General features: G+C 45.0%; 1 protein-coding gene across 1 annotated transcript in view; it reads right to left on the bottom strand.

The window, feature by feature from the left end:
* Nucleotides 1-22,324, bottom strand: part of LOC126483700 (uncharacterized) — a 195,523-nt gene that overhangs the window by 33,540 nt on the left and 139,659 nt on the right. Inside the window, exons 6-7 of the mRNA XM_050106829.1 lie at nucleotides 12,648-13,729; nucleotides 5,426-5,711 (exon numbers count right to left, since the gene is read on the bottom strand). Of these exons, the coding sequence (XP_049962786.1) occupies nucleotides 5,426-5,711; nucleotides 12,648-13,729 (1,368 nt within the window). The remainder of the gene's footprint in view (nucleotides 1-5,425; nucleotides 5,712-12,647; nucleotides 13,730-22,324) is intronic.

Genomic DNA, 22,324 nt, shown 5'->3' with positions numbered 1-22,324 from the left:
ACCAACCGTGGAGTGAGTGAAAATGTGTAGTACAATGTGCGTGTGACGAACCTTGAATACCAGTGTCACAATGCCACAAGAAACCTGTTATCACGCCAAACCATCCTGTGCATACCAGTGAAGCGACGGCTTACTGAACAATAATCGCTTTTAACAAGTTGCATCTTCTTCCACAGCTAGTAATCTGTGTCCTTAAAGGCAGTACACCGTTGTGGAATGTTTGTTTCATGCGCTACAACGGGGAGCCATGTGGAGAAGCCGAGACGAGTGCCGTGCCGCCAGCCAGCCGGTCGCGGTAAACCACTGCCACTCACCGACATCGGCGAATGGTTCGCCGCGGTTCGCGACTGCTTGGGCGCCACGTCAGCACGACGTCGCTGTTACTGAGAGCAGGTCGTCGAACCCAGCGGCCGTCGGCACGCGGCGTTCCAGACGACGCGACTCAACAATTGCTTCGCGCCGCCAGCTCCGTACAACATTGTTGTCATTCAAATGAACTACCAAATATGTGTTTAATGCACTAACATGAATAGGGTTTAGTGGACACGAAATGACGTGACAAACATTTGTTTTTTTTTTTTAGTTATTCAATACGGACCCAAAGTATTCATTGGTTCAGTGATATATAGATATAATATGTTTTCGTCATGTTAATGAAGTATACTCGCATGAATGCTAGACATTTTAAACCAATTGTCGCGAGTAAATGCAAGGACGATTCATGATACTACTGTAAAAATGTGTAATAAGTGACTTTCATTACAATCCAAAACACAAATATTATATGGGTAACAAAGAGACTATAGGTTTAACATGCTCTCACAAATAGCCTTTGTTATATGTGAACATTGGATAGAATCTGAACTTTTTGTGATCAAACTGGGTATTAAAACAAACCAGACGAGATGACCATGGCTGCGGGGCAGTTTTCCCAGGTTTTCTGATCGCACGTAGCCCGAATGGGGGAGCCAAATAAATGTAATGACCCTGGGACTAGGTTTATGGTCACCTCGCAAAGTGTAAGAACAGTATAAAAAGTGTAATTAAACCTACAGTGTAAAAGAACTAAGAAGTTTAAAGTGAATGTTCTAACCAAGGTAACAGACAATAACCAAACAGACGTTAGTGGCAGCATATTGCCGAACATTCTTAACGTTAGTCAATTGCTGCCAGGGGGCATTGTAACGTCTAGTAAGAAACAAAAACAACATATTATGTAGTAACGAGAAAATTATATGTATCATATTGTGTTATTGTATAAAATTATGTATTTTTTTTTATTATTTATTTTTGAGAATATCTGCGTCGGCGAGTAATGAAACCGCCACAGACGATAAATGTCGAACAAAGATTTAAATAAGTAACTAGTATATAATACGTGACGAATAGCAATTTCTTTGTCTTCTTCATCTGGGAGTCGAACGAGTAAGATATCCTGTGTCGTAGTAGCGAACGCTAGTGTAGCATTCTTTTGTCGAGACTAAGCAATGTACGCCATTACGTGTGAATTCACAAAGGTCTGTAATCACTGAGATATTTAAAGGTTTTAATAGAGTTGTTTAAATGAAAACTTGTATTATTTATTGTTAAGCTTGCTTGCATATTATCCCATCCTGTTGAGACATTTTTCAGTTATACAAATATTATCTGTGGTGCTGAGCTGCGTGGAGAACGAAGAGCCGCTGCCGCGGCGTATTTAAACGACTTACAATATAGTAGAGCATACCGCAAGGAAGCGGTAAAATAATAGTAAAATAATATTATTTCTTTTAGCTCCCAGACTGGCAGTGAAGATCAGCAGATTTTATGATGTGTTGCAGATTGACGCGGGCTGCTGATAGGATATAATTTACAGTGCAAATAATTTAATGTACCTTCAGAATCTGATAGGAATCTTGCTGTGCTCCGTTCTGATCTGGCAAACTTTATAGTGACAACGTATTTTTTAATGAGAGTCTCATGTTCTTGGGCTAGTCGTGGTATGAAATAGCATTTTAACGAGAAATAAAATCCACTGCGAACTTGTGTTTTTGAACGATCACACGGACTGTAACATCAGTGCTCATAACAAAGTAATTTCAACTTTTAATCACTATGAAGTAGGGAAGATATATTGATTCTTAGCATGAGTTGCAGTTACGAAAAATCGTTCCTTAAATTGTAGGCCAGATACAGAACAATAAGACTTCTATATATACACTTTATTCCGCTAAAGGGTAATGATGATAAAGAAAAGCAAAGCACAGCATTATTAACAGATATTTCGCGGCTCTTCTCGTATGTTTATTAATAAAAAACGTGAAAAACTGGAGCACGGAAGGTTCTGTACAAGCTTGATTTATATAGTTTGTGCATCCATCTCGGTAATCGAGAATTTCGACGATATTTGCCTGCTATCGATATCGATACTTGCAAGATACCAAAATAAAGTTACGTACATGACCGAATCTTTTGACTGCATTGACAAAGAAGCTTAAATTTTTACATCGCCAAGAGACCGTAGATTTTAATATGCAACATAAATTGGAACTTGATATGTCACCCATTCTTGAGAAAAAACAGTGGAGCAGACAGACAGACGAGGAACAAAGCGATCATATACGGGTTCCATTTTTGCCGTCTGTGGTACGGAATGCTGAAAAGACAAAACTAATGACAAGCGCGGAAATGAGAACAACGAGGAACTTAACAACGAAATTGCTGATCTCGGAGTAGACGAGCTTAAGGGATGGTGCTACCCAGGCAGCAAAATATCCCATTGCAATTGAAGCAAGGAGGACATCACGTGGAAAGTGGATCAGGCAAAAGGGTCATTTCTGGTCAAGTGACGTCTGCTGGTATCAAAGATAGGTCTTGAGGAAGAAATTTCTGAGAATATACGTTTAGAGTAAAGCACTGTGTGATACACAGTGACAGACAGAGGGAAAATCGGAAGGGAAGAGAATCGAAGCGATTGACTTGCGGTCCTAAGGAAAATGAGATGGACTGATAAGATTAGAAATGATGAGACCCTTTGCAGAATCGTCGAAGAAGGGAATATCTGGAAAACGCTGACAAGAAGAAGGAGCAGGATGATAGGACATGTGTTAAAACATCAGGGAATAACCACGGTGGTACTAGATGGAGCTGTAGGGGTAAAAGTTGTAGCGGACGACAGAGATAGCAACATATCCGGCTATAAGTAACTGAGAACGTAATGTGCTACCAGAGTTTTAAGTCATCTGATCTGAAAAAATACGACAGGAAAGCAGTAATCGATTATATACATTCAGCGTTATTGAAATCTGTCGGAGGTGTTAGAACTAGGAGGTTATTTGCATTGGTACAGAAATCTATGAAAAGGATCAGTTAGCGTCAGATTTCCAGAAAAACAATATACTCACACTGCCAAACAATATACGTGTAGGTAAATGAGGAAGCTATCAGATGATTAGTCAGACAAGCCATGCCTGAGAAGAAAAAAATGATGATGCACTGGCGATGATCAGTTTGATTTCAGGAAAGAAAAATATGCCAGAGAAGTAATTCCGACGATGTGCTTTCGGACGGATGTCTGGAGCTAAGGAAGACAGCGAATCTGTTGAAAGTAACGGATTGCACAGTGCGCACAGTGTATAGCTTAACGATAATCAAAGCGAAGAGGTAGGTGATGAAGAGTAGTAGGAAAGAGAGTAACGATTTACTCAACATCAAAATAGGGATAGACACACTGGTAAAAGAAGCGAAAAAGATTTCGTCCCTGCGAAGCAAGATTACGCAGGAGGGCTGAAGCAAGGGAAGAGTCAAAAGTAGATTAATACAGCCTAAGAAAACTTACCTCTGCAGCAGTTCCCTGTTAATAACAGATACTGATATGGGAGTGACGAGGATGTTCTTGAAAGTGTTCGCATGGAGCACAGCATTGCATCTAAGTAATAAGCTGACCGTTGCAAATCTGGAGAGGAAGACATTGGAAGCACTTGAGCTGCTGTGTTGGCGAAGAACGCTAACTACTAAGTGCACGGTGACTTAAGAAGTGCAGAACAGATTAACGAAGATCCTTACTAGAAGAAACGCCGGGCGTGTGGGGTATATGCGAAAGTCAGCCCAGGAACAGGTGCAAAATAAAGGGGGTGAACCAATACTGGATTATGACAAATGTATCAAACTGTCTGACAAAGAAAGTGAAGTGCCCGAAAAGGGATGAAGAAATGAAATGAAACTTCACGGGCTGAAAGGGTATGTCATGTTATTTCAGTGAACAAAATCGATTGAAGTGTACAAAGAACTTGACAACACCAATGGGCTCACCAGTACGACGTTGCACCCACTATGGTCTGGGTACATGCACTGATTAGGTTGAGAATGGTGTCATAATACCGTTACATCCTCTTTTTGAGACCAACGGGCCAACTACTGCAACTGGTTCTTGAGAAGTAAAGCATGAGGAAGCACGGTGTCCGTGACGTACTGTTGTACCGTTGGAATTCCTGCAATTACTACCAGCCGTCTTGAAGTCATTCCCGATGTCTTGCTCCTTCTCGTCCCTTCACAACATCAGGAGTTGCACCTCTCTGCCAAACACGTGTGAAGAACGGGATGTCTCTCCAGGTCCCCGTCACGCTCACCAACCAATGTCATTCAGTACGCTGTAGAAATGTAATTCATTGCTGAACACAATGCGACGTCATTCATCAGCAGTCCATGTTTCTCGGTCGTGGCACCCCTCCAAACGCCGCAGTTTCCCATCTGATGTTACCGGCAGCCTGCATATGGGACTGTACTTCCCTAGATCAGTTGTTGCTAGTCTCCGGCCAATGATGCCGGAAGACAAAGAATGTAGCAGAGCGTCCATCACTTGTTTTAGGATGGCAGAGGTACAAATGTGAAGGGGTTACGACGTGCTTGGTTCACAATACGACAATTCTATCTTATGGTGGTCAGGCCTTGCCGACTAGAACCTTGATCAGGATGCGTGCCTTCTCGTTCACATATGATCCAACGTCAGGCCACTGTCACAACGGAATACTTCACAAATCTGGATATTGTACCATTCGACCAGCCTGCTAACGATGACTCACAATGAGGGCCCTAGCAAACTCTGTTGGGTGCTGATAATGGTATCTCACACGCGTACGTGGCATCTCTATGTCCACCTCATGCCTGACACTGTTCACGGTCCTTACATACCATAAAAGGCTAAAACAGCAACAACACTGCTGGACTCTGGTGACGGTTCTATCTGTGACAGAAAGTTGCAACACTCATCATTTACGTACCCGCTGATGGTGTACATTTATGAAGTGACATTGATGACATCCAATCACGTCTTCTGGGTGCTTCACCTCTTTTGTCTGTCATTGCATGTTGGGTGTAATTGTTAGGTATTGATGAAAGATGAGGGACAGCAGTAGAATGGTTGATGACTTATAACGTATGTACATACCTTAGGGTCGCGAGTATCGACGCCAGAATAAACGACGATGCGATTGAGCGTGGGGCAGGCATCTTCCCGAGCGTTGTAGGGCAGCTCGAAGCCGCGGATCTTGAGGTAGAGGAAGCTGTTGGCCGAGTCCTCCGGCTCGATGAGCCAGGGGTGGCTGACGCAGCCGAGGCCGGCGCCGTCCCCGGACAGCAGCGCGCTGCTGGAAGCACCCTCCGCCGCCGCCTTGGCCTGCTGCTGCTGGGCCGCGGGGCTGCGCAGCGTGATCTCGCCGCTGGAGCCGCGCAACCTGCGCATGTTGCTGAGTCAGATGGTCGTCAACACTACCAGCTCACTCATTTACGGTAAATCTCTGGCGGCGACAGAACACCTTAGCATACAATATCGATCATACGGCAGTTAAAACACTGTCTATCAATATCAATTGTGTCAAAACCATCATGGACCTCTAGTAGTGATGTCGGGTACGTGTCACATTTTTATCTTATGAAAACACTGTTTCTTTTTCTCTTCCCTAAATACTTCTAAATTATGTATTCATAGTAGTCTTACATCTGCATTATTCCCGCCAGTCCGAAACGATCCGAAACTTAATTAACAAAAAAATAGAGAAAAGTTAAGATGATTTTAATTCTTCATGTGTTCTATGTTCTCCCACTCAATAGAATATAACTCACAGAACGATCCTACAACATGCAGAGCTGTCAGAAAATTCTTTCTGTGGGACGATGGTCAACTCGTGTATCGCATTGGCTTCAATGTCAGTTTAGTTGTCAAAACGTTGACCTTTCATGTGAATCTCTGCAGTTTGTCGTTTAGAGCCCGTTTTGTATTCATAACACCAACCCGTGATGATTTTTTCCGGAAAAAAACTGTCCAGAATTTGCACTTCAATTAAGTCACGGCAGGCGTACTCACATCGTTACATTTGTTTAGGGATCATGGTTTACAGGACAAACTTTGCACACACTTTTCTCCATTACCATTTGTGACACTGCAACGTTGACACACCTCAGCCGTACATCCTGTACTTAACAATGCCTGATCAAAATTGACTGGTCGAATACACATCTACTATTTACAGTGTGGTTAGTTCAAGCTGCCACGTTAGATACTGCGGTGTCGTCGCCTATACACCCGAATAAAATGAGTCCCAGAACTGTTTGAACGGATGCTTTATATGCAGGGTGTCTGACAATTCTTATTACGAAATTTTACGATTGTACAGGGGACATAGCAGGTAAACTTGTGATAATAAACTCACGTCTAGCAATGAATAGTATACATGCGAGTTTACTGCAGCTATCACAGTTTCCCATTCCCCACTGTCTATTGTCCATCCAGTCTCCAAATTGCAGATAGTGTGCTTTGCATGTTCTCGCTGGTCTAACTTTTTTACTTCTTCCAGGTGAATCCATTGCACTACTCGTTTCGATCATCTTTTAATCTCTAACCTTTCAGGATCCTCATACCAAAGTAAGATATTTGTTCCCGTTGTGTCCATAACAGTATTTCCATCTTCCATTTTCCTCCGTATTTCCTCATTTCCTATGTGATCCAGTCTTGAGATTACGCTCCTCCTCCTCCAGTTTTCCGTTTCTATTCCAAGAAGTCTTTGTTTTTCTCTTTCATTAATTTCCCGGGTTTTGAGGTAAAATGTGGTTGAACATCGGATCGCTTTCAAATCTCCCGCTTCACGGTATGCACAGAGTGGGCGGATTGAACTCTGTACTCAGTACTCTATGGCATGGTCTGTGTTTCGCGTTCTCGCCGTCTGGCTCTCTTCTATTTGACGAAAGGTGTCCACTACAAATTCGAGAGAGTGGTACGTCCTGGGACCACGACTATCAATCCCCCTAGATGCGAACGAACCAGTTTGTTGCAGCTACTGTAGTCCGGCGAAAATGATATGCGATTTCGTAAATACCTGAGGGACTGACAAGCGCAACCTCTTCACACACAGTGCGTATTGTGAAGCGTATTCGATCTTCCATTTTATATCCAAATGGTGTGTTTCGAGACGTCAAAACATTAGCTAGTAAATCCCCTCTACAAACCTTTGAAACTTGTAATAGAAATTGTGCTATATGATAAACCAGAAATCTAACGATAAAACTAAATTGTTCAGAGGTATTTGTTGCGTATTTTGATATAAGAGACCCGTGGTCTCTGGTAGCAGAGCAGTGGCATTTTTGTTTGACACCTTACCCAAATTTATATTTGTGTCTGTATTACAGTGAAAATATGAACGCAATACATTTATAAGCAATTGCATTTGTCGTCCCCCCCCCCCACCCCACAACAAATGTGTTTTGTCATCCCGCAAATAAGGAAGGGTTTGCTGCACCGCCTTTTAAAGCTTTCGTGTTTTTGGCATGATAAGCTAGATAGTTTTCTCGTAGTATATTGTGGATATTTTGCTTGTGAAATTACGTAATAAAACTTTTATCCCAATTATCTATTATTTCATTCTATTCCTTTACAGACACAGTGAAATTTAACCACGCGTTGAAAGTGTGTAACTTATCATAGGTTAGTGTGTCATGCACGTGTGACACCTGTTGCGCGGAGCAGTTTATTGTATCTGCCCTACGTGTGTCACTGCCCCGTTGCTGGGATACTGGAGGACGGCTGCCCGCAAGAGCGGGCATGAACAAGTGCGGACAAAGATACAGGTGCCTGCTAGGCAAGTGACTCGCTGGCAGCGGCGTGGAAAGTTGTAGATGCGGTTTTGTATTGTATTGTATTGTATGTTAACCGGGGACCTAGAAACGACGGAAAGGCTCCGTCCCCGCTGCAGCCACAGTGGTACACAATCCCACGACGACTACTGCAGTCCACTTCACCCCTCTGCCGCCCTACACCGAACCCAGGGTAACTGTGCGGTTCGGCCCCCGGTGGACCCCCCCAGGGAACGTCTCACACCAGACGAGTGTAACCCCTATGTTTGCGTGGTAGAGTAATGGTGGTGTACGCGTACGTGGAGAACTTGTTTGCGCAGCAATCGCCGACTTAGTGTACCTGAGGCGGAATAAGGGGAACCAGCCCGCATTCGCCGAGGCAAATGGAAAACCGCCTAAAAACCATCCACAGACTGTCCGGTTCACCGGGCCTCGACACAAATCCGACGGGCGGATTCGTGCCGGGGACCAGGCGCTCCTTCCCGCCCGTAAAGCCGTGCGTTAGACCGCACGGTAACCGGGCGGGCTTAGATGCGGTTTAATCTATGACATGTGAGCACTCTGTTGGGCTGAACATACCTCTGAGGGGACTGCCTCACCTGTGGGCTGTTATTGATGCCATTACGCCGGTAGGAGAATAAGTATCAGCTACGCTGCCGTTGTAAGTAGCGAGGCAGGAACCGTTTATTGCCTATACTGTGGATTACATGGATAGGCCTTTTGCAACAGACAGCAATTCTGTTGTTAACTGACGTGTGACGCACTGCACCCTGGTTCCCTTCGGGTCGAGCTGTTATTTGCAGTCGCTCCTCCGATTTTATGTTGCGAGCGAAGGCGCTCATTCGTATTTCTATAATAGACTGTGTTTACCTGATTTTCTTGACACATATGCGAGATCTGTGGATTAATTTTTTTGAGTCATCAGTCTTGTGACTGATTTGATACTGCCCGCCACGAATTCCTCTCCTGTCTCAACCGTTCCATTTCCGAGTAGCGCTTGCAACCTACGTTCTCAATTATTCGCTGGCTGTATTCCAATCTTTGTCTTCCTCTACAGATTTTACCCTCTACAGGTCCATCTGGTACCATGGAAGTTATTTCTTGACATCTTAACAAATGTTCTATCATTCTGTCCCTTCTTCTTTTCAGTGCTTTCTATATATTCTTTTCCTCGTCGATTCTGCGCAGAACGTCTTCATTCCTTACCGTCAGTCCATCTAATTTGCAACATTCTTCTGTAACATCACATCTCAAAAGTTCGTTCTCTTCTTCTCTGGTTTTGCCACAGTCCACGTCTTACTGCCATGCAATGCTGTGCTCCAAGTGCACATTCTCAGAAATTTCTTCCTCAAGTTAAGATCTATGTTTGATACTAGCAGGCTTGTCTTACCCAGAAATCCCATTTTCGCCAGTGCTAGTCTGCTTTTTTCATGCTCCTGGTTCCGTCCTTCATGGGATATTATGCTGCCTAGGTAGTAGAATTCCTTAACTTCATCTGCTTCGAGATCACCAATTATGATATCAAGTTTCTCGCTGTTCTCATTTCTGCTACTTTTCATAACTTGTGTTTTTCTTCGATTTATTTTAGTCCATATCCTGTGCTCATTAGACGTTTATTCCATTTAACAGGTACAGTAATTCTTCTTGACCTTCACTTAGGATAGCAAAGTTGTCAGCGAATGTTATCACTGATATCCCTTCACCTTGATTTTTTACCCCACTCCTGAGCCTTTATTTCCGTCAATGCTTCTTCGACAGATAGATCGAACAGTAGACGCGAAAGGCTACATTCCTGTCTAACATCCTTTTTAATCCGTGCACTTCGTTCTTGGTTTTCACTCATATTGCTTCCTCTTGGTTCTTGTAGACATTGTCTTTTCTTACAGGTCACCGGGTTTTTCTCAGGATTTTGAACATCTTGCACCATTTGAAATTGTCGAATGCTTTTACCAGGTCGGCAGATCCTATGAATGTGTCTTGATTTCTCTTCAGTCTTACTTCCATTACCAACGCAACGTCAGAACAGTCTCTCAGGTGCCTTCACCTTTCCTAAAGCCAAACTGATCGTCATCTAAGAGATCTTCAATTTTTTATATTTATTGCCTACGAGATAATGTGGCTTGATAGTTTGTGTACGTAAACCTGCACTTCCTGTAAAATGTTTCTGAAAATTTGACTGTAAACTCTTTGTCCGGCGTATTTCCTATTCAATGCACGCCAGCCTTGTTTAACTCACCAGGGTCTCATTTTTTTTTTTTAGAATAGTGTTTAATTCTGTTTACTCGCGTGCGCGGGTTTGTGTGAGTGTGTTTTTTTACAGGATAGTTTGCCACAACTTAACGCCTTACTTAATTAATTCTGACGCGAACCCGGAAAGGGGGCCTCGCCGTATGCTTTGGTTGCTCTTGTGGCATGCATCAAATCATTTTGTAACGTAAATTCCTAATAAATCTGTCGTAAAGGTATGTATTTTGACACAACAGCTGGCCAGCTGATTCTGGTACTGCTTGTTGTTACCTGTTTTCGGAACTGGCCGACTGTGTGATATTTTTTTTGTTATTCTGTTTTTTGTTTTTGTGGCTCCCAGTCCTTGCTGATACCTTCTGTATATTGGGTTGGTTACTTCCATAGTGTGTTTACCCGTAACCGCAGAAATTAGGCGTTTGCCTTACTTGGGTGTACGATAATATCAATTGTATATGGTACCGTCATTGGAACCTTTGCATTTATAATTAATCTCTCTTTTGATTTAATGGAACTCATTTCTTTTGAAACTCACTTCAGTAATTCTAAGCAACACCCTCTAGAGGTGGTATTTAGTATAATTTTGGTTCGGCCGTTTGTGACACTCTGTATGCTCTAGGCGGTTTGCCATGTAGTTATCACAAACCTAGTTTATTGATCGGTCATTGCGATGTAAACCTCACAGTGTAAATAAACCTGATAATCTGCCTGTCTGCGAAGGCATCTTCAGATATCAGCTTAAGATCCCTCAAATCAGTTACTAATTCATTTCTTGTACTGTATCCAAATTTCATGTGAATCCTAATGCCAATTCTCCAGTTGTAAAGCTTCGTTGCGTGGCCGGTAACCGTTACTTCACTTAGTGCTATTAAAGTTCCTTGTAGTGAAATTCTATTTTCTTAAATCAGTGATGTCATAAACTGGTCTCTATGGCCAAGGCATCAGGTACAAAGCTAGAGGTGGATAAGTGGGAGGAACCGCGCTGTTGCTACGGTCGCAGCTTCGAATCCTGCCTCGAGCGTGGATGTGTGAGATGTCCTGAGGTTAGTTAGGTTTAAGTAGTTCTAAGTCTAATTGACTGATGACCTCAAATGTTAAGTCCCATAGTGCTCGGAGCCATTTGAACCACATTTGGAGAAGTGGGAACTGGTAGTTGGCAATCGGGTCTCTAGGAAGAGAAAGTGCTCCAATTGTTTCTTTTCGAATACTTATAATACGTTTACAGCAGACATCTAAAGTAAGTAGAAAGCCTTTGTTAGAAGAATTAGGCAAGGGATTCTCCTGCTAGATAGCAGTCGTAAGTGTGACGTAGGTGCTGAAGATATTAGGTGCGGAATACAAGTCCTCAGCTGTTTTAAACCAAGTACTGGGATCAAAAAGGTGACAAAAGACGTAGCGTCTTTGTGTAAGGACTTCACTGAAGAGGATCATATAGAAATAGTGGGGTGGTGGCGAGGTGGTGGAGCCTCGGAGAGTCTTGACAGGGATTGGGCTTATAGGCGTTGATTTGAACAATCTTATTCAAACTCGGTCCAGCACCCTCTGAAGCCCCACATTAACTCGCCTCATAGCTCTGTCTAAGTGGGACCACAACAGGGATGTTACGTTATGTTATGTTATGTTAACCGAGGCCTAGAAACGACGGAGAGGCTCCGTCCCCGCCGCAGCCGCAGTGGTCCACAACCCCACGACGACTACCGCAGTCCACTTCACCCCTCCGTCGCCCCACACCCAACCCAGGGTTATTGTGCGATTCGGCCCCCGGTGGACCCCCCAGGGAACGTCTCACACCAGACGACTGTAAGCCCTATGTTTGCGTGGTAGAGTAATGGTGGTGTACGCGTACGTGGAGAACTTGTTTGCGCAACAATCGCCGACATAGTGGAGCTGAGGCGGAATAAGGGGAACCAGCCTGCATTCGCCGAGGTAGATGGAAAACCGCCTAAAAACCATCCACAGACTGTCCGGCTCACCGGACCTCGACACAAATCCGTCGGGCGGATTCGTGCCGGGGACCAGGCGGGGCGCAACAGGGATACAAAGTGAATGTTTGTGGTCCGAGTTCACAGCAGTCCCGTCTACTGACAAGGCAATGAGTCGTTCCATGACCAAGTAAGTTTGGCTCGCACTGAGCCACGGAACCCAATAAATAATAAATATCTGCCCTCTGTGTATCAACGACCCGGAATTTGTAAATCTTTCGTGTCACAGAGGCTTTCGGAAGCTATACGAAACAGATTTTAGTGATGCATATCAGTCGGCTACATACATTTATGTAAAGTGTTGGTAATCCACTTTACCTCCTATCGTCTCTTGTCGCAAGGCACGACAAGCCATCTCCTACTTCGGCAGCCGACACGAACTGGTATTCGCCTTCGAAGTTGAAGTCGCTAAAGTCCTGTGTGATGTTCATGAAGGTGACCGTGAAATTGACCTCCACGACGGAAGAGGAGAGCGTCTGCATCGGCAGCGGCTCCGACAGCCTGGAGCAGATGCAGTCCCTGGGCAGCTGGACGCCGGGCCACGGGTACTCGGACACCCAGAGCTCGGCGACGGCGGCAGCGGCGGCGGCGGCGCGGGCCGCGCGGCCTCCAGCTGGAGCCGGCCTGGCGCAGCGCCAGCGGCCGGTACGCGGGTCGCGGCGCGAGTGGCAGGCGCGCTCGCCGAACCTGGCGCGCGCCAGCGTGAGGCGCACGCGCTCGCCCGGCGCCGCCTCGAAGCGCAGCACGCAGCTGAGGTTGTGCGCGCCGCCGCGGCCGTATAGGAAGACGCTACGCGGCGACTGGAAGCGGCCGGCGCGCGGCGACAGCGGCGACGAGCGGAAGACGCGGTCGCAGGGGCCGGCCTCGGCGCCGGCGGCGGGCGCGCCCTCCAGCGACGTGTCGACGAACTCGTAGCGCAGCAGGAACGACAGCGGAAAGAGGGCGCTCGCCTGGAACGTGTCGAGCGTCAGCTCCGGGCCCGACGACACGTAGCTCTCGGGCAGCGCGCAGGGCCGCGTGTGGCGCGTGCTGTTGCTGAGCAGGCTGTGGTCGCAGAGGCGCGGCGCCTCCTCCTTGCAGAACTCGCCCAGCAGCTGCACCGCCCCCGCGCCGCCCCCGCCGCTGCTGTTGGTCACCGGGTCCAGCCGGCCGTCCCACAGGCGCACGCAGCCCGCCACCGCCGCCCCCGTGTCCCAGTCGGCGCGGTGGAACTTGAGGAACGACAGCCACACCGTCTCGTGGCGCCGGCCCTGGAAGTGGTAGCGGCACGTCGTGTTGGGCGGCAGCGAGTGCTGCGGACTCTCCACCTCGCCCCACGGCGCGTCAAAGCTCGTCAGCAGGAACTCGCAGTGGGCGTGGTCGCGCACGTAGCTGTGCGACCGGGCATCCACCAGCACCACCTGAGTACCAAATTCCAGATGTCAGAAATCAAATCAATACCAGCTAAAAATAACTGAACATAATTTTTTCTGCTGTGACATCTAGAACTGGAGTATGTAATGTTCATGATGAAAACATCCGCTACAGTTGTACAATTTTTTATTGACTAATATCGTTATGCTACCAGGTTTAGGGACTGGTTGGTTGATCGGGGGAGGGGACCAAACAGCGAAGTCATCGGTCCCATCTGATTAGGGAAGTGTGGGGAAGGATATCGGCTGTGCCCTTGCTAAGGAACCATCCCGGCATTTGCTGAAGAGATTTAGGGAAATCACGAAAATCAGGACGGCCGCACGTGGGTTTGGACCGTCGTCCTCCAGAATGCGAGGCCAGTGCGCTAACCACTGCACCGCCTCGACAGTTTTAGGAAATCAGCTTCATCTTCAGGTATATGTATAAACAGTAGGGCGAAGCGTACATGTCGAAGGTAGTTTACAACGCACCACATCTGCTGTACATGGCTCATCAGACTGAATATCCAAATGCGCACGCGCAAAAGCCACCTTTCAACTTTAGCTGACCTAAGGCACCCTAACAAAGCAAGAGCTGGCACATTTGGGTATTCAATCTGATGCGCCATTTATGGCACATGTGGTGGCTCCTAAGTCAGCTTTCACGTTGACGCTTCGTGCGACTATTCACAGATGTACTTGGATGTGAGCTCCTGAAACCTGCTGATGTAGAGGCTTTAGCCACTAAATAATTTTACAACTGTAGCGGACGTTTTCGTCATGAAAAATGTTCTAAAATGTTCTGAGGTATTCAGCTGGGTGGTGTCGTCCCACTTGTGCCGTTCATCATGAAGCTGACTTATTTCCATCTTCGTGTGGTCCTGGTGGTAATTGGAAACAACTTGACACGGCAACAAATCATTTTTTCGAAATACCGCACCACTTGGACGACGACATCTGGCTGCATACCAGAGAACTTATATGCCAGGAAATTTTACTATCACACAGGCCACATATTCATACTCAAAGTAAAGTGTGACGTAGATTTGTGGTAAGGATGTATATTGCCCATTAACAGACTTCACGTAAGCTTGCAATACCATCACGGAAAGCAAATCGGACGTAGTAGAAGAATCAGGAAGCGGTTTAATCCGATAAGACTTACTAGAACGCGGTTTAAGGAAACTAAGGAAGATTTGAAAGCAGGGAATCTGAATGTTTTAGGGCGGAGATGCGAGTGAAGCTGAGAGACTGCATGTCTCAGTCGCGTATGGCAGGGAGCACCTGTAAAGCAGCACTGGACAGAAGAGCTGTTAATATAAATTTCGAGGTTAAACTGTTAGCATTTGCCAATGACATCGTTCTGTCTCCAGAGGAGGAAGACAAACTCGGCAGATAAGAGAGTTAATGTAGGAGGCACAGGAAGTGGATTTCAAGATTAATGAATAGGAAACGATCTGTTTTGTAGGAAGGAGGAAAGATGAAGAAGAAGTGGGGTGAACACTAGATACAAGATGCTCGTTAAGAAGACTGGATTCTTAAAATAACTAGGAGGCACTGTTAATTGGTATAATGACGTAACGTATGCAGAGAGAGGAATGTTTGGCATGAATAAACCATTTGCCGGTAAACAGTTAACAAGAACATCGAAACTTCGTATTTAGAAAGCAATTGTGCATCAATATAAACACATAGTGACAAGATTTCGACACTGAGAAAGAAGACTGAGACGAAACCTATCTTTGAAAAAAAGGTATTAAGAAACATTTGTGCACCAGTGTGTGAGTATGAAAGTTTCAGTGGAAGATAAAATAGGGAAGTGCACGCAATGTGCTATTTGCCAGATGTAAGAGCAGTAGTAAAATTCAGGAAAATTGAATGAGTGGGAAATGTTCTGAGAAGGGCATAAGAGAGGAAGATACTTGACAGATAACAGGAAGAAACGGAAGACGGTAAAAAGTAAGGCTCGACTTTTGTTTATGTGGTTGTCTAAGTAAGGCAGGCTACAGTCAGGTATTGACAGGAATGTCAACGCGTGCCAAGCGGCTCCCTTCGATCTACATATATCTCGATTTAACCTGTTGATCTTGCATTTCACGTTGACTTTGGTAACTTTGAGATATATTTAATCCAAAATTTCATTTCTGTCACTCAGGTTTGCATCAAGTATAAGTCTGAGCTTCTCTGGTTCCATGTTTTAAACACTCCTTCACAACGCTCTTAACCGTTTTTAACGCTCAGTACATCAGTCAAAACTTAGGGTAAAATTTTGAAGTAAAAAATTTTTCCAGTATTGGCGAAAACAAAAACATGTGCTTAAAATTAACGAACCAGTCAAGTTCAGAAGATCAAATATTAGGATAAAGGAAGTACATGTCTAAAACAAAACGACACCGAAAATTCTAAGAACTAAATCCAATAAAACGGAGAGAATTTAGGTGAAACCATTTAGAAGTCTGGACTACAAGAGATTGGTTATTAAATTCGTTGCCACCAAATGGAAACTGGCTGAACATTTTGAACGGAAAGAGAATCATTGAGGAAGTCATAGAGAGATAACGAAAAGTAATGAGAAAAGTTCGGCGATCCGCTTATAGTGTAAACGGAATACGCAGAATTAGAGTAAATGAAGAAACAGAAAAGCAAACATACATTTATTCGGATATGAAATTACGCAGGTTGAAGTTCTACGGGCATATTAAAATAACGAAAACAACCGGATTAACTAGACAGGTTGTGGATTTCTACTATCATCACAGTAAAGCTAAAATTGAAATTCACTCCTGGAAATTGAAATAAGAACACCGTGAATTCATTGTCCCAGGAAGGGGAAACTTTATTGACACATTCCTGGGGTCAGATACACCACATGATCACACTGACAGAACCACAGGCACATAGACACAGGCAACAGAGCATGCACAATGTCGGCAATAGTACAGTGTATATCCACCTTTTGCAGCAATGCAGGCTGCTATTCTCCCATGGAGACGATCGTAGAGATGCTGGATGTAGTCCTGTGGAACGGCTTGCCATGCCATTTCCACCTGGCGCCTCAGTTGGACCAGCTTTCGTGCTGGACGTGCAGACCGCGTGAGACGACGCTTCATCCAGTCCAAAACATGCTCAATGGGGGACAGATCCGGAGATTTTGCTGGCCAGGGTAGTTGACTTACACCTTCTAGAGCACGTTGGGTGGCACGGGATACATGCGGACGTGCATTGTCCTGTTGGAACAGCAAGTTCCCTTGCCGGTCTAGGAATGGTAGAACGATGGGTTCGGTGACGGTTTGGATGTACCGTGAACTATTCAGTGTCCCCTCGACGATCACCAGTGGTGTACGGCCAGTGTAGGAGATCGCTCCCCACACCATGATGCCGGGTGTTGGCCCTGTGTGCCTCGGTCGTATGCAGTCCTGATTGTGGCGCTCACCTGCACGGCGCCAAACACGCATACGACCATCATTGGCACCAAGGCAGAAGCGACTCTCATCGCTGAAGACGACACGTCTCCATTCGTCCCTCCATTCACGCCTGTCGCGACACCACTGGAGGCGGGCTGCACGATGTTGGGGCGTGAGCGGAAGACGGCCTAACGGTGTGCGGGACCGTAGCCCAGCTTCATGGAGACGGTTGCGAATGGTCCTCGCCGATACCCCAGGAGCAACAGTGTCCCTAATATACTGGGAAGTGGCGGTGCGGTCCCCTACGGCACTGCGTAGGATCCTACGGTCTTGGCGTGCATCCGTGCGTCGCTGCGGTCCGGTCCCAGGTCGACGGGCACGTGCACCTTCCGCCGACCACTGGCGACAACATCGATGTACTGTGGAGACCTCACGCCCCACGTGTTGAGCAATTCGGCGGTACGTCCACCCGGCCTCCCGCATGCCCACTATACGCCCTCGCTCAAAGTCCGTCAACTGCACATACGGTTCACGTCCACGCTGTCGCGGCATGCTACCAGTGTTAAAGACTGCGACGGAGCTCCGTATGCCACGGCAAACTGGCTGACACTGACGGCGGCGGTGCACAAATGCTGCGCAGCTAGCGCCATTCGACGGCCAACACCGCGGTTCCTGGTGTGTCCGCTGTGCCGCGCGTGTGATCATTGCTTGTACAGTCCTCTCGCAGTGTCCGGAGCAAGTATGGTGGGTCTGACACACCGGTGTCAATGTGTTCTTTTTTCCATTTCCAGGAGTGTAGATCGGCGCGGAAAACAAGAGCTCAAGGAAACAGGAGGAACACAATGAAAAAAAAAAAAAACATTTAGGCGGAAAAATCATGACTGAACACTTGGTTTGGCAGAATAACAAAAGAAGACGGACGACGGCTTGGTATGACTAGTATAAAGGAGCCCATCATGAGGTAACGAAAGTAATGTGGGTGCAAGGGAAACCTGAAACCATACCATGCATATGCTTATTGTACATGTTCCTGAAGGACCCAAGCGAGATAAACAGTAAAATAAAAATGACTCGTTTCGGTATGTTAAGATTTAACATAATGCTAAATGGAAGTATGCGACCTTTGTAAATGTTATATATACCAGCGATCGCGATGTAATAACTTGTTATACATATATTTCGGTATCTTGACTTTTCAAAGTAGTGGATGGTGGGAACCAATCGTGTGGTGATTTTCAGTTATTAATAAATTAGCCTCTGGCTATATTCCGCCGAGCTGAGAGGACGCCAGCAGCAGCAGCACTTGTCTGACAAACATTAAATTAATTTAGTCTTTTTTTTCACGTGTTTCTGCAAAGAATTGTACTGTACATGTGTATTTTACCTGTGTAGACTAGTGGTTAGAAAAATCAATCGTAGTTTTTGTTTTTGCGTAAATCTTGTGAATGTCCTGTAGTTGTAGAGCGCTTCAGACAGAACTTGCAGAATATCATTAGTAATTTTCCTGATCACACCGTTGTGATAGGGGGTGATTTCAGCTTGCCAGGTATAGATTGGGAGTGTTATGCCATCAAATCTGGTGCCAGATGCAGGGATTCGTATGGCATTGTTATGGATGTCTTGTCCGAAAATTTCCTTGAGCAGATTGTTAGGGAACCAATTCGTGAGGGTAACGGCTTGGAGACCTCCTGGCAACAAACAGATCGGAACCTATCGAATCATTTAACGTAGAGGAAGGTATCAGTTATTATAAGGCTGTCACAGCATCTATGACGACGGGTCCTACAAGAAATGTTGAGAAAGGAACATATACATGCTCAGCAAAGGATAGAAATTTCCGAATATCTCAGCAGTCAGTGTCAAATATTCGGTGATGAGGACGAAGATATGGAGAACAAATGGGAAAAAACGGAAAAGCATCATTCAATATGTCCTAGACAAGTAGGTTCCGAGTAAGATTTTAATGGATGGGAAACATCCACCATGGTTTAATAGCCGTGTGAGGAAAGCGCTACGTAAACAAAGAGGACTTAATCTGAGATTCAAGAGAAATGAAAAAATCTTGCTGACAAACAAAGGCTGAAGGAAGCGAAAATGAGTGTAAGGAGAGCAATGAGAGAAGCGTTCAGTGAATTTGAAAGTAAGACGTTGCCAACCGACCTTAGTAAAAACTCTAAGAGATTATGGTCGTATGCAAAATCAGTAATTGGGCCAATATCATCTATACATTATCTCAGCGCACACACCGGTACCGAGACGGAAGATAACAGAGAGGAGGTCGAAATACTGAATTCGGCCTTCTGAAGCTGTTTCACCACGGAAGATCGTAGCACTGTCCCTTCTTTCAATCGTCGTACGAACGTCGAAATTGCAGTCCCATTTTTAAGAAAGACAGATCCACACAATTATAGACTTATATCGTTGACGTCAGTCTGTTGTAGAATTATGGAACATGTTTTAGGCTCAAGAATTATGACGTTTTTGGAAAATTAACATTTACTCTATAAAAATCAACAAGAATTCCGCAAACAGAGATCCTGCGAAATTCAACTCGCTCTGTTCCTCCATGAGACCCACAGCGCAGTGGACAACGGCGCTCAGGTTGATGCCGTGTTCCTTGATTTCAGTAAGGCATTTGACACCGTCGATCGTTGCCGTTTAATGAAAAAAGATAAGGGCTTACGGAGTATCGGAGCAGACTTGCCATTGGATTCAAGACTTTCTTGCAGACAGAATTCAACACGTCGCTCTTAACGGGACAAAATCTATAGATGAAAGGTAATATCCAAAGTACCACAGGAAAGTGTGATAGGATCGCTGTAGCTGTTTACTATACATATAAATTATCTAGTAGAAAGCGTCGGATGCTCTTTAAGCCTATTCGCAGATGACGCAATTGTCTGTACCAAAGTAGCAACGCCAGCAAATAATAAGAATTTGCAGAACGACCTGCAGAGAATTGATGACTGGTGCAGGTTCTGGCAGTCCCCTAATCGACTGTGCATTAAATAAATTGAAAACCATCCTTGCAGCCAAAGGCTAATTTATTTGTAATTATGAATTCCTCTTGGTGATTTACTATGATCAACGTGCGGCTTTTGCTTTGTCGATAAAGATGAGGGTGATGATGACACATCCGACAAGCGTTTCTATGTCAGCTCCGAGTAGATATCTTATACAATAGGAAGGAAGGAAGATGGAGGAGGGGCGATGCAGAAAAATTGAGTGCTTTGTCTGAGAGTGGGAAGATGATGCTGAGCTGGGAAGTAAGATGTATAGCTGATGGCTGGAGGAGGAAAAATTTAAAGTTGTTCAGGAGGATGGGAGGGGTACTGGAGCCCTGCTTAAGCTGAGAATATGATGACGAAGGCTATAACCCGTAGGATGGTTAGGTGTCACAGCGGGTTCCTGGGTCAAGAAGAGGAAGCAGGTCAGACAATAAACAAATAAAAGCTCGTAGGAGTGTTAGTAAATTTGGTCCCTGCATTGAGAGCAATCTATATTGACGTCATCTGCTTCTTACCGCCCTCTCTAGTCAGGTGAGAATATTATATTTATGGCGTTTAACCTCAGCCCTGAGTGGAAACAGGCTGAATTGAGTAATTACGAAGGAAGGACACGTCAGTCACGGGAGCCACATCGCTGCCTCACTGAATGTTCGGAAAACGGTGCTGGCTGCAGTGCTCCATGGGACGCATTCTGTGATAGTTGCCACGAGTAGCGCATATGACGTAGGTGGTTCCATCGGAGGATGAAAGAGATATCCTTTGGCGACGTTTTGGCGAACCTCCAGACTGCAGTAAAGCGTTCTCTCTATCCTCTCACAGTGGTAGCATTTCGTATGGAGTCGTTCGCTGATGGGTGGCAAAACACATAGTTTCTCTCCAAAAAGGCTCTCAGAAACGTCTTAACTCAAATAATGAATTGAGAGGCTCTCTTTTTAGTTCCAACGTAAGGCCCTTTCTAAGAAAAAACCAATTTCCTCAATGGAAGGAAAGACTCTTGCTGTAGTATTTACTAAGCGAAATCGATTTCCTTTGTCAAATTGGGGCCAGACTTTCGGTGATACAAACAAGTACTATCTCTCTCACTCATTATCGTCTTTCTCTCTCTGACCTCAGCTGGTAATTTTTAATTCGAGTTTTCTAGGAGGAGACAGAAACAAAACGCTGACGTGGAGAGGAGCTCAACTACAAGCTCTCATTATGCAGCTGGTGCAGCAACTGGTCCTGCTACTCCATGGAGAAGCGAACGAACATAGGAGCTTCTCAAGCACAGCCAAAAATGGTACTCGGAAGCTATGTGGCAAGGCATTCGGTTTTTAGTTTCGAAAGAAGAAGTACTTAAACATTGGACGGGAGCGCTGCAGACGGAAGACTTCGGCGTGAGGAGCTTTCTGATGACAATAGCTCGACTAGCGATATCTCGGGTCCAGATGGAGGACCACGCTGTTTTCAGAGGCGAACCCGACTACTTAGTGGTAAGCGTTGCTCCGTCAGTTGCGTGAGTGGTTTGATTAGGCTTTTATCACTCTGATACGGGAACATTTCACTAGATAAATTTCCTTTATCCCCGCAAATTTCTGATACTTACTTTACAAGTGGACGGCAGATTAGTTTAGAGAATCTTGATGCTTTTCCCAAGTGCACTACTCATACAGACGTCTAATGTGCTGTTTATGCTTCCTTTTAACTCATGGTTAATCATCTAGCACTCATAACATCATGATCTCAGCAGCTGTTTTCTGGTATTATCTTACTGTAGGAGATTAGGGCCCGAACTATTGGAGTAGAATGTCAATATTTTAAACGTAGCTGCACAACAGTAACGGTTTCACGTAATAAAATTATAAACAGCCGACCAGCTGCAATGGATAAAGAAATTCTTTACCTAGGTTTCGGCAAGTATAAATTTGTCTTCTTCAGAAGGTAGCAATTTTACATTAGTAAGGCCTAATTTACCATCGCCGTTTTTACAATTGTCGGCATAGATCCATGTGTCAAAAATAAAATATAGCCCTAGAATTAGGGTTTGTCACGTAAATATAAAATAGCTCATGGATCTTGCAGAGCTATTTTATATTTTATTTTATATTTATATTTTAAATATAAAATAGCTCATGGATCTTGCAGAGCTATTTTATATTTACGTGACAAACCCTAATTCTAGGGCTATATTTTATTTTTGACACATGGATCTA

This window comes from Schistocerca serialis, chromosome 1, assembly GCF_023864345.2.
Source record: "Schistocerca serialis cubense isolate TAMUIC-IGC-003099 chromosome 1, iqSchSeri2.2, whole genome shotgun sequence".
NCBI lineage: Eukaryota > Metazoa > Arthropoda > Insecta > Orthoptera > Acrididae > Schistocerca > Schistocerca serialis.
The sequence above is the reverse complement of the archived record's forward strand: the minus strand, read 5'-3'. Positions and strand labels throughout refer to the sequence as shown.